Source organism: Gopherus flavomarginatus, chromosome 3 (assembly GCF_025201925.1).
Source record: "Gopherus flavomarginatus isolate rGopFla2 chromosome 3, rGopFla2.mat.asm, whole genome shotgun sequence".
Taxonomy (NCBI): Eukaryota; Metazoa; Chordata; order Testudines; family Testudinidae; genus Gopherus; species Gopherus flavomarginatus.
The window spans coordinates 97,050,104-97,068,252 of NC_066619.1; the positions used below are offsets into that span (position 1 = coordinate 97,050,104).

Sequence of the window (18,149 nt, forward strand, 5' to 3'; positions counted from 1 at the left end):
GACTTATAATTCAGATCTTAAACAATATGAAGTGTGTGACAAAACAGGAAATTAAGTGATGGATGACACCTCCTTAACTCATGCCGCTGTACCTTTCACCCCCAACTCCCACAATTGTACGAGTTGAGTACAGAGTATCAGTCTAACACTGCTCGGCCCCCAGACAGCTAAGCAATTGGTAACCAATTTAACTTGAGTTTAATATGTTACACTTTCAGTAGCCTACATTTGGTGACTCATTGTTGAGAATCTTTCACCATTTGTGGATGAGCTTGCCACAAACCGTGAAAGTTAAGCTGTGACAACTGGTAACACTGCCTGGAAACAATGAAGCACCAAAAATGCCCTAAGCCAACTGCAGTTGAAATGAAACCTAGGTTGGGAGGGTGGTGGCGAGGCAGGAACTTGCCAGACTACTAAAAGAGGCAGTGATGGCCAAGTTAGCCCTTCTCATAGTCCAAGATGAAGTGGTCAACAGCTAAAGTTTCCAAGTTCATAAAATATCAGCTAATTATTTAGGCTGCAGAGATGAGGAACCTCCCCAGCAACAAGTTTATACAAACCAACATACAAACCTTAAAATTTTAACTCTGAAATAGCCTGTGGCTGTGGCATTTCACTCCACTGTTGTATATATTTTCAACCTGCTGAGCAAAATTTTTCCATTATAAACCTCATCTCTAATCAGTATATATTATTTTATGTCCTATAACTGTGCCAACTCTGAGTGTACATCAGAGAAAGAGAGAATGTAAATATACATGTAGGCATACGCACATGCAGTTCAGATAAACAGAAATACATATAAAGGGTCAAATTCTCAGTTAGTGTAAATCAGCATAAATGCACTGAAGTCAATGTGATACATCAATTTACACCAACTGAGAATCTCTCATCATGTGTGTGCAGGAAGTAACCTTCTTCTTCCATTCTAATCTGACTGGGACATGGTAAGTGTCTGTCCTATGAATCTTTTCATCTGTGAGTTTGGAGAGCAGATTTTTTCAATCTAAGGTAAAATTGAAGACTTAAATGACTCGAGACGGCAACAGGTAAGGGTTATGATTGATTTATTTATCTCTGGAATCCCAGTCTCACAAAATCACAAGCCACCAATATGCTATTCATTGGACTGTGCAGAAGAGGAGGAGAGAAGAGAAAGGGAAGCAACATTTGTAATTTCTCAAGTGAAGAGAGTATTACTACTATTAGCATTTCTAAGGGGGCCCTCATAGTAGTTATCCAATGTGTATGATGTAGATGTGCAGAAATTTGATATGCTGCTCATCTATTGATACATCTATTTAATTGTCATTTTCACCATTATGTATATTCAAGAGTTTTTATGTATATATTTTAGGTCACTACATGTATGTAGACTCTATTTATGTCAAGCATTTCCAAGAAGTGGCCCAGCTGGTTTCACCTAAGACAACAACCCCCATGTCCGGCTGCTTATCCTTTTATTACCAACTTCAGCAGGAGAGCAGCATTGTTTTTACTCTCTATATGAGAGATATAAATGGCTTTTATGAAGAGATCTGGAAAAGAGACAGTACAATGAATACAGACTGGAGTTTAGCAGAGGTTGATTTTGATGCACCATACCCAATGGAGGTAAGACAATCAAATACCTGTGCAGTCTAGCTATATCTTTCACAGTTTGCATTTCAGCTCCATATGTCAGTGCTGCTGACGTACCGCTTCTTCTCTACTATGTCATAAAATCAAATAGAACTGGGGTTCAGGACCCCTCAGGGGGTCACGAGGTTGTTATGTGGGGAATCGTGAGCTGTCAGCCTCCACCCCAAACCCTGCTTTGCCTCCAGCATTTATAATGGTGTTAAATATATTAAAGTGTGTTTTTAATTCATAAGGAGGGGTTTGCACTCAGAGGCTTGCTTTATGAAAGGGGTCACCAGTAAAAGATTGAGAGCCACTGAAATAGAACATGTGTATCTCTGTCATCATGTCTCTTACCTTCAGAGGGCCTCCTAGTGTCCAGATGTGGCATTGCAAGGAGTGTCTCAGTCTAGCACCTCCTTTCTGTTGGTTTGTTATGTATGGCCTAGTCCTCCTACCAGGTCTCTGTTCAGTTCATTCCCCTTCTAGGGTTAATAGAACAGTCCCCAAAATAGGAAACTCAAAGTCCATCTCCTGACCTCTATCTGGTGCTTGATATTCTTGGCTTTTTATCTCTGCCTGAGTTTCCCCTCTTGGTCTGGGAACCCTGTCTGCCCTCTCTTCTGGATTCCAGCCTGGGGACCTTATTTAGGTAGTTAAGGAATGTTCCTTCAATCCCACCACCATTTTCCCTTTACTTCACACATCAGCATCCTCATAAGATCAGCAGGCTCTGTTGTACCTGCATTGACTCTGATTCCTCACAGCTTCTCCTGGGACTAGCTCGGGAGGCATCTGCTACAGGCCAGTCTCAGTTCCTCTCTGGACTGTACTGCTAGCAATTCTTTGCCCCTTTTTTCAAGGCAGTCAATAGCTGTCTCCTATGAACAGGAGTTCCTCTCAGCCCTCTCCTTGGAGCTAGGGGTGTGCCAAACGCCTCTTGCCTTAGATTAGTCAGTTGCAAGGCTTTGTGCCAGCTCCCCTCATCTGAACACCTTTCCTAGTAGGCCTTTCAGTCTGGAGGGTTCATCAGGCTAGACTTCTGCTGTCAGCCTCTGCCTGCTCTGATGGAGGAGGAAGACTTTATACTGCTCCTCTTCTCCTAATCCCTTCCTTGCCCTGCCCTCTCTGCAGGATTTGGGCCTTTAAAGGTACAGTCTTCTGATTCCTTCCCTAAGCACCATTTATTGCCAAGACTCTTAGGTCTCTACATGTATCTTTTGAACTCTTCTGAACATTTAAAGGGCCAAGCCAAGTGGTAGGGCTGACTAATAGGCACTGTTGCCCTCTATCGTGGCCTACCCCATTGCAATCTCATTTGAAAATAAATGCACTTTTTAAAAGTTGTGGTAGCTAATGCACCTGAGCATACTCTCTGGGCTGTATTATTCCTTTCCCCTGTTCAGATAGGATGCCTCCAGCAAGCACAGCTTAGATCTTACTCCTCCACAACCCCCCTTGACAGAACTGTCTCTGAAAGCTAAAATTGAGCTCTATTATTTATTATTCTAAATATCAAGGATATCCAAAAGAAATATCATGTAGAAGGGGTTGTTTATTCTTTGCTGACTCGATGCTTCACAGAATGGGAAGAAGATTCCATTCCTGACCACCACCCCCCCCCCCCCCGGCCTTGAAATGTTCATGTGCATGGACCAGAATTTGACTGGCAGTGTTCTGTGATATAACTGAGTTAATCCCAATATCTGCACTATCCTCTCAAAGAGGTTTGGTAGTTTTTCTAGGTAATCTGATCAGAATGCCAGATGGTGAAGCTGTGTTAACACATTGTAATGATGTACACAATAGGTAAGTAATACATTGCCATTTATTTTTTTCAGGTTATTTTTGAAGTTGCTTTCAATAGTGCCAAGGGAGGCTACGTTGCTCTTGATGACATTTCTTTCTCTCCAGATTATTGCAGCAATCAGACAGGTATGAATTCTTTTGGGTATTTACTTTCCATAGCTTTTCTCCCTTTCTCTGCCTCCTTGTCAGTCTTGGAATATACTATAGTGACATTCAAATACTAGCCTATTCAATTTAGCAATGCCACTGGGTTCCTCCTCCTTTTAAGAAATAAAATGGGATTGTAGAATAAATGATACATGCAGATTAGAAGTGAGGGTAATTTTACCCTTTGTAGAGCGCTTTGAAATCTGATGATGAAAAGCACTATATATGAACTAGGTATTATTATTTATTTATTATTTATTATTATTATTAGCCGTTGACAACATACTTAGGGATATGGTGGATTGTCCATCATACGAAGTTTTGAATTCAGGACTGGAAATTGTTCTAAAAGGTGTGTTATAACTCAAACAGAAGTGATGGGCTTGATGAAGAAATTACTAGGTTGGGTTTTATGACCTGAGTTATGCAGGAAGTCAGACTAGATTATCATAGTAGTCCCTTCTGACTTTAAAATCTGTGAATCTGTAGATCACCAGAGCTTCAAACCTAAAGCACAACATTTTAAATTTTGAGTAGGAATAAAAAAGATTATTTTACCTCTGTATTTGGCACCGGTGTGACCATTGCTGGAACACTGTGTCCACACTTCAAGCAGGATGTTGATAAATCTAGAGAGGGTTCAGGGAAGAGCCACAAGAATGATTAAAGGATTGGAAAACATGCTTCTAGTGATAGGCTGAGCTCGTTGAGTCTATTTAGCTTAAAAAAGAGGTTAACAGGTAACTTGACCACAGTCTGCAAGTGCCTTCAAAGAGAACAAATATTTGATAATAGGCTCTTCTATCTAGCAGACAAAAATATAACAAGGTAATGACCGAAAGTTGAAGCTAGACAAATTCAGACTGGAAATAAATTTTTATCAGTGAGGGTAATTAACCATTGGAACCATTTACTAACAGTTGTGGTGGATTCTCCATCACTGACTATTTTAAAATCAAGATTGGATATTTTTCTAAAAGATATGATCTAGTTCAGACAGGAATTATTTAGAGGAACTTCTATGGCAGACTTCTAGGTCAGACTTCAGGCCTTGGAATCTGTGAATGTTTTTACAACATATTTACAGAATGTCATTCATTTGGGCAATTGATCCAAAATAGAATGGTCTGCCCTTCCTCCCAGACAAGTTGCATGCTCCATGCTGCAACAGGAATACTAGTTAGAATACTGCAATTCTATCTCCCTGAGGTTAAACAAATTACCACAGAGGCTGAAGCTGGTACAGCATGCCTCTGAGGGAGTGTGGGACTGGGACAGGTGCCCAAAATTAAATAAACAAGGTGCCATGGTGGGAGGAGGCCACAAGTGACTGGCAAGGGCTGTATCCTTCCCACAGTGATTAACACTGGGACATGTCCTATCCTTCTACATGCCTGGTATGTCATTTCAGAGTTGTACATCGGAAGATGTCTTTTGGGGTCATGTGGCCTATTCACTTCCCTCAGTTGATGGAGTGACTAGCTGCCTCTGAGAGGGCAGTTCTGTCAGGATTTTATTAGGTTTCCACAACAACAGAACTAAACATAGATCCACATGATTGTTGTTGCGGGGCAATTAGGGCCAGGATTCAGCCCTTGGCAGATACAGTGTCTGTCCCTGGACTAGCCAAATACTGTTTAGTTTGAATGTTGCTTTTCATTGCTAAGTAACATTCTAACAAAATGATTAACGATTTCCTATGAAACTTTTGGTCACAATTTTGACTTATTTTGAAATGGGAAGAAAAAAAAACCATTTTGTACTGATCTAGTGGAAAACAGTTTCTTCCTTTTTTACATCTGTACGTGGTCTCTGCAGACTTTATCTGCACAACTTAAAGATGTATTCTGTGGAGGGCATGAGACTGAGGTCCCAGATGTGTTGCTTATCTATCAGTCTTGGTTTACTGAATGTAGTTTTTTGTATCTCTATTTTCTCTCCTCCTGTTCTAGTTTTACACATTTTTGTAACAGTCTATGCTTGGGATTTATGTATTTTGATTTCTTGATTATGTTTGCAATAATGTTGCACTTTGATGCATTTATTACTTATGCTGTAACGTATTGTCCTTTTCTATTTTAACTTTCAGATGTTTATTTGATGGGCTAAATACAGTCTGTTACTCTTTAGAACACCACAGTTTATTCTAAATATCCTGATGCAAATTCTTATCCACTGTAAGTGCGTGGAACTCTAGGTTGTCAGTGGAGCTACATCCACTTATGCCAGATCTGATTTTGGCCTATTAAGTTTTTCTGTGTGAGAAATTCATGCCAGTAATTTCCTTGGTGTTTTGTTGAAATATGTTCAGTTATGTTTTAACACTTCAGTCTTGTCACCAGTTCCCATATTTCCATCTTTAATTGCTTTGAATAGTTCTGAAATTGCTTTCTCTTTCTGCTTGGCTTTAGTGGTTCTCTGCCTCCAGCTGTCCAGGAGACTGTATGTGTCAGTTCCATCTGAAATCCTTTGTTGTACAATAGTGACATTAAGTTTGATTTTTTTTTCTAGGAGTCCTGATTCAAAAGTGCACAAATATTACCTCAGGTCTTCAAAAATCTACCAGCCACCCATTTGTCAGAGGACTAAACTTACAAGCCCCAGGCTGATTCAAAAGATGGGCCCTTGCTCTTCAGGCCAATTCCCTAATGAAAAGCTGAGTTAAATCAGCACCCAGAGTCAGGGTGCAGGGATTCTTTTGAAGTGCTGTTCCTGTACCTTGTTTGACACCTCCATTTTTCACAGCTAGCTTGTAGGTGTCTGTTAAATTTAAAGCCACCACAGCCCTATTTGTCTGCTGGAAAGGAGGAGGAGCACTTGCTTTCTGTTTTTCCTTTCTACTCAGGGTCTTCCAGCTGTTGTAAGGAGTAGCATCTCCAAAACATTTAATCTGCCCTCACCCTCCTAGCTGCTGCAATAGGGTTGGTTGCTAATAGGGCTGGTCTGTTTTCAGTCTTCTGTAGCTTGGGAAAACCATGAGCAGTAGTAGAGGCATGGAAACTATATGTCTGAAGACTCAGGATGATAGCACTGCATTAATTTACATGTGGTTCACATTCAGAAGGTTATCTTTACAACTACAAGGGCTAGAACCTCTTTTCCTTTTTGCTAAACTAAAGCTTAGATTCCACAGAAATTGATAGCATGGATCCCCACACTTACTATGGGAAAGCTCCTACTTAGCAGTAGCAAGCAAACTTTTCAATCCCTGTTTTAGCTACTGTACTGTAATGCTAGGGAGGACTGAGCCAGGCCACCACAGAGCTCACATAAGCATGACCTACCACCTATAGGAACATCACCTGATTGCCATATGTTGATTTTTTTCCCCAATAAGTTGTAAAAATGATCTGTGAATATCTTTGAGAGAGAAGCATTTTTCTTAGAAGCCACCTGCTGGGTGGAGATATTTTTAGATTAAAATTCTGGCCTTTGAATTCCACACAGCAGGAAAACCAAAAAGCCTTCACCATGGATGAAGAGATTAGCTCAACTCTTTAATAAATTACACCATTTATAGTGATGTTTTCCTTTGTGCAGTGAAACATGCAATACTAATGTGAATTGAGCAAAGCTCCAGATGTCAGTAGCCATAAATAAAAAATACTACACCCCCCCTCCCGCTTACCTTTAGGAAAGGAGGGTTTGTTAAAATGAATGAATAAATCTTAAATATTTGTCTTAGGTTATCACACTGGAAATCTAAATATTATTATACACACGTTTTGTCTGGATATCTTTTGAATAGAGTAGGACAAAAAAAGATGTCTGGATGTCTTTATGCATTATATCCTGAAGGAGAGATTTTATTTTCTTTTGACGTCTTTTGTGTATTTATTTTTATGGGGACTGTGAAAGAGGTATATTTCCCCCATTGGCAGAATATAAGAAAATAGGATCCATTTGTCATACAAAAATTATAGTTTGATGTCAGCCTGACTATGTGCCATATGTATAAAGTGTATGTATCTGCTTGTCTTCTGCAATACACCCAATTATTAGTCATGAACAGAGTTAAAACAGAATACATTTTGGCATTCTTGGTCTTCAAATACTTATGCATACTACAGTATACTTCTCCTAGCAGAGCATGTTTATGTTTTTGCAGGATTTTCTTTCAATCCTGCTGAGGCAAGCTGCAATTTTGAGGAAGATCTGTGTAATTTTTATCAGGATCACAAGGATGGCCCTGGCTGGAGCAGAGTGAAAGTAAAGCCTAATGCGTATAGGACAGGAGATCACACTACTGGATTAGGTAAATCAAAAGTTCATTTAACTGGAAAAGTCCAACTGGATGCGAAGGTTAAATTATTCTTTTTATTCCAGAACAGGCTATGCAGTTGACATACTGCTCTGCATTGAGGGTAGGGCAGAGAGATGCTGCCCCAAGGGGAGCTCTGTAACACAAGAACCTGTTAGTGCCAGCTGGCAAAGGGCCACAGAGTAGGTGCATAGAGAGTACAGGTGTCTCTCGAGTCTGTCGTGTACATTCTGTTTCACCAGAGAGTGTCATGTGCATCCTTTAATAAACAGTTGTCATACTGATCCTCAGAATTGTTGCAAGATGTCTGTACAGATGATAGTTAAAGAGTTGTGTATATGTACTGAAAATATATTTTAACATCTGTCACAACCAAAGAAGAAAACAGGTTTTCTTCCAGAGTGGAGGTAAGATGCATATCTGTTGAAATGTAAATTAAGCATTGTAAGCCAACACAATAGAAGATCCATTTACATAGAGAGTCAACAGAAAAGGAGCAACAAGGGGGAAAAACAAGCTATGGGGGTTAGCCTCGCTGTGTGCAAAGAAAATGGACTTGGGGTGAGAGTATATGCTGGAGGCACCCCTTTATCCTGCATCTAGGAAGTAATCAGGCAGTGTTACATTCATAAAAATGAGATCTCAACCAGACTTGGTGGAAAATGCTGCAAAGGACATTTTGGGGTGAGAAATTTATTTAGACAGAAGGTAGTCTCTTAAAGTAAGCTTAGTCTATAGGGATTGTGTTATGATTTGTTGTATATGTAACCCTTCTGTTTCCATTATCCTCACTCACTGTTTCTTAACCCTTGATCATTGATGATAAACTATTTATTGATTGTTTTCACTATAACTATATCTCAGTGCTGTGGTATTATACAAGAACTGCTCCTGAGTTGACTCAAACAAGCTGGAATGTACCCTGTCCTCATGGGGAGAGCAAACCTGATGTTTCTTGGAGTGTGTATGGTGTTGACCCTGCAGGGGAACACTTTGAAGCGGCTTGGGGACCAGGGTACACCTATTGTTAACCTGCAAGGCAAAGTAGGAGTTGCTATAACCCAGAAGATAGTTAGTTAGCAGACTGAGGTATCTGGGAGTTGGCACCTAGTTAAGCACAAACAAGTGTCCCTCTTGCTGGAGGCAGGGGTTGTAAGGTGACTCTCAGTCACGGGCATCCTGAGAACCGTCCCAAGCTCCCAGTCATATAGAAGGAGCATGCATACTGCACTGTCCTTGTGAAGGTCCTAAAAGACTATGACTGTGTCTGGCCTTTGCACTTCAAGAGGGGAGGATCCTTGTGCACTCCCATCACTACACCCTCACAAGTGCCAGGAAAAACCTTGCCCTTTCTCTGTGGGAAATATAGGGCCAGATCCTCAGATGATCTAAATCAATGCAGCTACATTCAAGTCAATAGGTCAACACAAATTTACACCCAGTGAGGATCTGTCCCATACTGTTTCTCAAAGCATGCAATAAACTACTTGTAGGAATTTATAATAGGAGTTTTGCGTAACTTTTTTAATAAGGAGGCGTGTTAGGCACATGAATATATACTCTATTCAAGCATCCTGCTGATTAAAAAAGCAAGAATTGCATACCAGTAGTGCTCTTACCTCTCCAAGGCAGGGGCTCAGGATATCTGGTTATTTGAGGAATATCCTTTTTACATTGTGGTTCCTGACACTGCTTATATAGAACCTTTTTGTGTAGCATTCACCACCATTCAACCACAACTACCAAAGAGGCTTGCATCTTCTGTATGAACTATTCAGTGAGGACCTGGCTGTGAATAAAGTGCCAAGTGCGCTAGCGTTATCTCCTCTGATAAGGGAGTGGTAGCCCTGAAATTGAGTCAGGCTGCCAATGGAGCCAGCAGGATGCTATAAAATTGAGGGTTTTTTAAGGTAATTCTTCAAAGTGTTGATCTCCAGTGAAGACTGGAATCTGGCTATGTGCAGTCTTAAATTTGTAACGGCAGGGAGTTTATTTAGGATTTTGATTTGAGCACTACAAACAGGGCTTTTATATAATTTATTAACCTGCTAGTGGAAACTCACTCTCTCATTAGCATCAAAATCTGCTGAAATGACTAAAGCTTCTTTTACCTGTGAATAGGCTTTGTGAATTGTTTATTAGACTCAATAATTGCACTGTTTCACAGGTTATTACTTGCTGGCGAATACAAAGTTTACCTCACAGCCTGGATACATTGGACGTCTGTATGGCCCCTCACTGCCAGGAAACTTGCAGTATTGTCTGCGGTTTTATTATGCCGTATATGGATTTTTCAAAATGAGCGACACCCTGGCTGTTTATATCTTTGAGGAGAATCATGTTGTTCAAGAGAAAATCTGGTCTGTCTTGGAATCCCCAAAGGGAGTCTGGACTCAAGCTGAAATCACCTTCAAAAAGCCTATGCCTTGCAAGGTAACAACCAGCATTTCTTGTGTTTTGTTTTTCTCAAAGGTGTAGATGGAGATTTTTAATTCACTTCCTTTCTAGAGGGAATGTTAATCATCTTTGGCCCAACACTGCAAGGTGCTGAGAGAGTCTTTAGCTTCCAGTGAAGTCAATGATGGAGTGGAGGGCAATCAGCTTGTGGCAGATGGTCAGAATCTTAGGGCACTTGTTAGCAGGTTTATCCTATTATTTGTTTGTATTGAGGTTGTGCCTCCAGGCCATCAATCAAGGATTGGTGCCCTGTTATGTTAGGCATGTTACATACGGATAATGAAGAGATAATCCTTGCCCCAAGAAGTTTGCATCTGAGTAGTCCTGGTGCTCACTTTATTCCACAGGATATTAGTCTGAGTTACAGCTACAGCTGCGTGCAACTCGGTGGATTTGATTCTCATGGGCTCCATGTACATATCATTTTAGTTTTGCTTCACAGGGGTGTGGTGGGGCAACGCCTCACTAGCATGGCGCCTCCTGCTTATTGTCCTGGGAATTAGCTCTTTCAGCCTGGAGCGCCCTCTGCAGGCCGGTGTCTCACCTACCGCAGGCCCCTGTGTCCCACCCAGACTCCAGGGCCCCTTTATCTTGGGGTGCTGCCCTGTAGCAAGGTGGCCTGGTTCCCAGCCGCCCCAGAGGGGGACAAGCCCCGGCTGAACCCCTCTACATGCCCCCTGGCAGTGACCCACATTCTGAGTCCCCCCCCTCTCAGGGGAACCCCCACCCTCTGTCCCCACCTTGCCTCAGTGGCTAATGTCAGTCTCCATCTAGCCCCTGCTCTCTGGGGCAGACTGCAGTCTGTAAACCATTCATCATTGGCAAGGGGGGTTGGACCAGCTGCCTCTGTCTATTCCCAGGCTATACTTCTGTAGTCCCAGTCCCTTTCATAGGCCCCTTTTAGTAAGGCCTACAGCCTGGGGTTTTACTAGGCTGGAGCTCCCCAGCTCCCTCTGCCCTTCCCCAGCACTGCTCCACCTCAGGTACCCTTCAACTCCCTGGCAGCCAGGTCCTTCTCTCTCAGAAGCTAGAGAGATTCTCTTCTGAGCTCCTGGACCACAGCCCTTTTTATAGGGCCAGCTATGGCCTGATTGGGGCATGGCCCCCAACTGTGGCTGCTTTTTCCAGCCACAGCCCTCTCCAGAGCTGCTTTAACCCCTTCAGGACCGGAGCAGGGTGACCACCCTGCTACAAGGGGGTTTGCAGCTGCCTTTCTCATTTTCAAGATTTTACAAGCCCAAAACCTCAAAAGCAAAAATTTCTGCTCAAATTGCTGAATTTGTCTCAGTTTCTTAGTCAACACTACCAAGTTTCAACCTGAACTCAGAAGTCAGTCCAAGTTCACAGACATTGGTGAAGGTTTTGTGGAATCTAGTTGGAGTTTGTATCAAAAATAGGTGAATTAACAGTTTTACTCAGAACCATCCACACCAACCCTCAAGCAGGCCATCACACTCCTTCTACTTTTCTCTTTTCCCCTAACGTTAATTTGACTTAGAGAATCCTCATATCAAAATCAGCCTAGAAGTCATTGCATCAGTTTTCACTGTTCCTCTCTTGGGGGCTTGTCTACACAACAGCAGGGAGGTGTGATTTCCAGCACTGGGAGGCATATGCACACTAGTTCTGCTCAAGCGAGCATGTTAAATAGTAATGTGGCCATGGTGACAGCTCGGGATAGCCACCTGTGTGTGTACACAGAGGGTCAGGTGGGATTGTACTCAGGTGACTAGCTCAAGTTACTGACCATGCCACCACACCTGTCCTGCTATATTTAGAGAGCTAGCTCAAACAGAGCTAGCATATATGTCTGCCCAAACTCTGAATCACATTTCCCAGCTGTAGTGTAGACATACCCTTGGAACATCATTGCAAATGGTGCAAAGGATTTTGGGGGACACTTCAGGAGGACCAGTTGCGAGCAGCTGAATGTTGGATCACGGTATGAAAAAAATGGATGACACTATTTTAGATTTTGAGAGTTTGATAGTAAACTTAAACAATGTTAATGCCTTCCTGATGCTTCTACAAGTGACTAGTAGTAGAAGGGAATTGAACTTCAGGAACAGTATGATAATGCAGAAGGAGACAGGCAGTCATAGATCCTGACCTACATTAATACTTTTACAGAGCTCCTTAAAACTTTAAGAGGTTGTGGTATAGACATGAAAATTTGACAAGATAAGATGCTGCTGTTTGAACCCTAAAATGGTGCTGTCTTAACAAGTCTGCCACATGGTATTGCCATTCTTTTTAGCAAACAGTCAATTTAATTCAATATAGCCCTGAATACGTGTGGGGGGGGGGGGAAGATGTGTGGTGTGTACACACAATGACTGTATGCCCAATTTCGTATGTGGGCTCCAATCCCAGACAGGCACAAAGAGAGACATCTGCTTTATGCACCTACTAAATATCAGTTTGAGTGCCCAAATGCAGGATTTCATGGGCTAACTTTGCTGATATTTTGAGGCCTCTGATTTCCTTGACTCCAGCCAATCTAATTTTAGGTCTGGAACTTTACAGAAACCATAGTGGTGAAATAGGTTTAGGACACCTCTCCCCATGCAATAGATGAGAACAGTACCCTGCTGCCTGGCACCAGTAGATCTGTCAGTGTGCTAATATGTCCATTCTCCTGACAAGTAGCAGATAGACTTGCCTGTGATTGGCTCTGCTCCTTTCTTTGAGTAATACTGTGGAGTAGCTTTGTGTAACTGCAAAAGAGACGCCTCAGGGCATAAGTGCTGACTATTGAGAGGATACGTTTTTGCTACTACTCTTGTTCAAGGTACATACCAGGCTGTAAAACGTGTCTGTGAGGAGACATGAGTTATAGTTCCTTCAATATGTTGATGACATTTGCCAGGAGGCAAATGACCAGGCTAGTATGATAGAATGGTATATATGTAACTGGGGCCTGGATTAAGGCTAACTGGCTGAGGCTTCAAGCAGACAAGACTAAGGTGACATTAGATGACAGGGGAAGAAACTGTAAGATTTGGTGTGAGTTATATTAATGTTCTTAACTGAGGGAGCAAGCTGCCATTTGTTATGCAGGTTTGCAGTGCAAGGGTCTTCAGACAGGTGAGGCCAGCATAGTTTTTTCAATCTGCACTAGATTAGGGGTATGCACATCTTTTAGATGTAGATCTTGCTACTTATTTCTGTCTTTGCTCCCCTGAGAGTTGAGTACTGCAATGCACTATCCATATTATCAGACACACAGTACAATGGCTTCCCTCCTGGAGAGAGCACAAGCTCTACAAAACCATAAAGGAATCTTCTGCATTGAAATCTGCCTATTGTGAAACTTTCTACATAGGTTTTTAGCTATGATACTAACAAGGGTCTGGTCAGTAAATCTTTACCTGAGTAGTTCCTTCCTCTGCGAACAGTCCCATTAACCACTTGCACGGGACTACTTCAACTATTTATGTGAGTAAAAGAGTGCAGATTTTATTCTGTAGAGCTGTTAGTACAATCACTTCAAATGAGAGCTAAAAATTACTACTATGCATGTGTGAAACCCAACAAAAGCATACACTGGACAGATTTTGAAGCTATGTGTAAGCTAACAGCATCTTAAAACATTCCTACAATGGGAAAATGTTGTTTTTCACCTTCCTGTAGTTAAATAGTTAAAGGTATTTATTTTGTTTAAACTTTCTAGGGAAAATTTCTCCTTGGGCTGAGACCAAGCACACCCCAAAAGAAGAATTTAAAAATAATAATCTTATGAAAATGTGAAAAGGGGTTTTTGTACTGAAAGTCTCAACCTTAACTACAGAGTATCAGGCTGTGTCAAGTGACTGCTATAATTGCAAAGTCACAATAAATAGTAATAACATTCTTGTATGCATTTTCAGATTAATATGGAAAACAATGCAAAAATTCCATGAGAGATTTCAAATGGTGTGATGGGAAAATGGCTCCGATAATTTTCCTAGGACAATGGAAGAAATATATTCCCAGTTTGATTTCTTTTAATATGACTTATCTGGAAAATCTTTAGAAACTCATTTGATTTTTTTTTAAATTGTTTGGAAAGTTGTTTAATGCATTTAAAAATCTTTTAAAAACTTGATTAGCAAATAAATAACCAAAATACAGTTTGTATGTATAATTTCCAGGATGTCTGTAGACAGGGTTAAACTGGCTGAGAAGCGATCAAGGGAGTATTCCTATCTTCCCTTGGACCTCCTGAAACCTGCAGGGGGTGGGAGAAACCCAATATGCAATTGAAGGCTCAGGCTCCTTGGCCTCCTGGCACATCTTAGGAGTTTCAGTGGCTGCCCAAAGAGGTTTTTGGGTGGGAAAGTATCAATGGGAAAAGGAATAGATTTACATGGGGACACATCTCTCTGCAAGAGAAGGGACTAGAGGCTTACATCTTTTAAACGAAACCTTGGGTCTTCAGCAGTTCTTTGATCTGTATTCAGCTCAGTAGAGCAGTATTACATGTTTACAAGTTAATGACTTCTGAAACTAGACTTGTAATCAGCTAAATTTTTATACTGTGCAGTAGGTCTCAGCAATGTTATTCCTGTGAATTTAAGGTTTATTTCTGTTTTCTCTGTGTTCCTCTCACAAGACTTTCCGAGCTGTGGAAAATACCTACTTTGAGGGTTTTATAATTGAGGAACTCTTTATCTAATTTACTTAAAATTGTGGAAAAACCCCTACCTGAGTGTAGACTCAGCCTACTCATTTTAAGGCTGATATGACTTTTTTGTTGACTGGAAGGCAAAATTGCAACTTAGTTTCCACTATAAGCCCAATCTTAATGATGTAGTAGTTGTCATAAGTAACGAAAACCAGAATATCTTAATTGTGTAATGAATCCACTGCTTTACAGCTTTCTCTATGGCCATATATAGTTTAGTTTTATAAATTCTTGATTAGACAAATAGCCTATTGAAGACAATACCTATAATGCCTTCACAAGGCATATGTATACATGTGTATAAATATTACACACACAAAACTACATTAAAAGAACTTTAAGGTTGCAAAGTCAAATACTCAAAAGTTAGAAAATGCCAAAATTAAGGTTGCCTCCGCAAGCTTAATTTGGCCTCCTTATGCATATGTATTAGAGTCTTTAATTACACAATCACATACTTTTTCTTTTGACAGGACCCCTACCTCACTCAGGACACACGGTGAATGGTGCTCATTTACTGAGTAGCTATTCAATATTTTGTTCTTTATTATTCAGTGGATGGCCCCAGGCCTCATTTACTGGAAACTATTCAAAGCCTGCTATGAAGACAGAATTATTAATTTCCTCATGGGTTTTTCTCTGATGCTCATCACTGTAGCATCTGAGTTCTTCACAAACATTAATGACTTTATTTTCATAACACCCTCGTGAGATGAGGGGATATTATCATCCCCATTTCATAGATGGTAAACTAAGGCACCAAGAGATTAAGGTCAAATGTATCCATTAAATTTGGGTGCCCAATTTGAGACACCTAGGACTTGATTTTTCAGAGTACTTAACATTACATAGCACTTTATGTATTCAAAGCACAGTTCCAATTGACTTCAGTTGCCGCTGTGCAAGTTAGTATCCAGAAAATGAGGATTACACAATTAGTGACTGCCTGTGATATTTCTGGTTTAAGTGATTCCTCAACATCACACAGGAACTCTGTGTTAGAGGCAAGAATAGAATCCAGTTCTCCAGGGCAGTATTCAACTGCCTTACCCACGCACCTTCTAGCTTTTGCAACAAACAAAGCAGGGGCCCCACAGACATTTTCTTTTACTATACAATCCTGATTCATTCCCAGAGCAACTCCATTCTATGCACTGGATGATGCAGGGGTCACCCAGTGTGTCATCAAGTAATTAAAGACTGTACCATAATGCAGACACACAAAGAAGGCTAAATTAAGGTGGTATAGGCAACCTTAATTCTGGTGTTTCCTAACTTCTGAGTGGTAGGCTTTGAAACCTTTTACTGCTCTTTTTACACAATTTGTGTGTAATTTCCTAGTTTTTTTTTAAAGCAAACTGAAGAAAAACTCCATTATGTAGCATCATATGGACACGTGGGTCATCAGCAGGGATGGAATTTTTAGATGCATCACACAGACCTCTGCCATTTGAACTAACAGATTAACTGATAACAATAGGTTATCTTCTGTGTGGACCAGCTCTAGAGGAGGATTAGGCACACACTTTGCTAGTACATTTTCAGATATTTGCTGACAGCAGGGGTATGCTATGAGACACAGGAATCTTGGGTTCCATTCTAGGCTATAGAGGAAAGTACTTTGTGAGGTGTAGACTCTTTTTTGGCGCTTCCCTGCCCTCCTCCCACCCAGTATGTGATCCCTTCTGTCTCATCCCCTCCAGCCTGTCACATCTCAGTCTTCTTTTCTTCATCCATAAGTCCTTGGACCAGCCTCCACTCCACAGGCTTCTCATTCTAGTTCCAGACTCCCTGTCCCAATCTTTCCTTCTCTCCCAGACCCAGTCTTCTTGCCCAGCCAGTCCCCAAAACCTGGCAGAGAAAATTTCAGCCCAAATGGTTAGAGTTTGGCAAAGTTATAAGTAACTGAAAACAGGGTCTTGTTTTATGGGACAATCTTATGGGGCAATCTTAATAATAGGCACTGTGACTAGCTCTGCATATTTTATTTATAAAATATCATAGTTGATGCATGTATGTTTTTGAGACAGAACAGGTCTAGAACTAGTTCTAGTAAGAACTTTTAAATGTACATGGTAATTTGCTTGATCAAGCTTTTGGTTGATGGATGTTACTTAATAGGTTGGCTAAGTAAGTGTCTGTGGAAATAGCAAACAGCCTCTGGTGATGTAATCTCTTGGATGCCCCTTAATGGCAAATAAGGTCAGAGACTCAGATCTTTATTCTGTTTCTTTCTTTGGCCAGAGAATCTTGAAAGTTTTATAAAACTCCTATTGCCAGAAAATGATAGTTACAAAACTTCTGATTGCATATTTCCTTCATCTTTCTCCTCACTGTAAGGAATGATGTAGGGTTCAAACATTACTCCCCAAAACTTAAGGTACATTTTGAGATTTTTCTGATGAATTTTGGGGACAAAGTGGTATTTGTCTGTTGAAGCTAGCACTTGTCTCAGCCTAATAAAAGGCTCTCTACTTTTGAGGATCCTGGTTTGTATAATTTTTAACGGTTCTTTTTGAATTAGCAAACTGGAGTCTGGGAGTGGTTTGCTGGCTTGAATTCCGTGAGCAGGAAGCTTGCCGCTGTCCAGAAGGCATTTTGAAAGTATCACGCCAAATGTTAGATGGATATGAGTCACCCAAGCAAGTCATAAATTTTAATATACATACGTCAAATAGAACACAAAGCTTATGTTGAATAATGTTAACAGATGGACTTAACCTCAGAAAAGGAAGGAACTTCAGTTGCCCTTTCTTACTCTGTCCTTAGCTCATGGTGTAAGTGCATATGGTTCTGTACATAAAAACTACCATTTTCAAATTTTACAATTCTTATGCACAAGTGTGAGGATGAGGAGGTCAGAGGGAAGATCCTGGCATTTATGGGCATGAATCAAACCCATCATCTATTAAGGTTTTGTTTATGGTAGCATGAAAAATGGCATTGAGCTGTTTGGATTCTTTGAAATGCATTTCATTTTAGCGAAATTGACTCCAAATCTGTTATCTCAGTATTAATGTGACGGGGTGGATTAAATGTGGTGGGATGTGTGGGGGTGTGACGGTTAGGATTCACCCCCGTGGTGCCTTCTACTGGTTACCTCTGGGAATTAGCTCAGTTCATGGGGAGCACTCTCTGCTTGTGGTGTCCTGCCCATTGTCTGGACCCGTGTTGCTCCCTGCTTGG

At 41.0% G+C, this 18,149-nt stretch overlaps 1 protein-coding gene across 3 annotated transcripts in view; it reads left to right on the forward strand.

Annotated features, from left to right (window-relative positions):
- Window positions 1-18,149, forward strand: part of MAMDC2 (MAM domain containing 2) — a 106,290-nt gene that overhangs the window by 61,161 nt on the left and 26,980 nt on the right. For all 3 annotated transcript variants that reach the window (XM_050944178.1, XM_050944176.1, XM_050944177.1), the window contains exons 6-9: window positions 1,361-1,617; window positions 3,465-3,558; window positions 7,688-7,834; window positions 10,008-10,273. In XM_050944178.1, coding sequence (XP_050800135.1) covers window positions 1,361-1,617; window positions 3,465-3,558; window positions 7,688-7,834; window positions 10,008-10,273 — 764 coding nt within the window. The remainder of the gene's footprint in view (window positions 1-1,360; window positions 1,618-3,464; window positions 3,559-7,687; window positions 7,835-10,007; window positions 10,274-18,149) is intronic.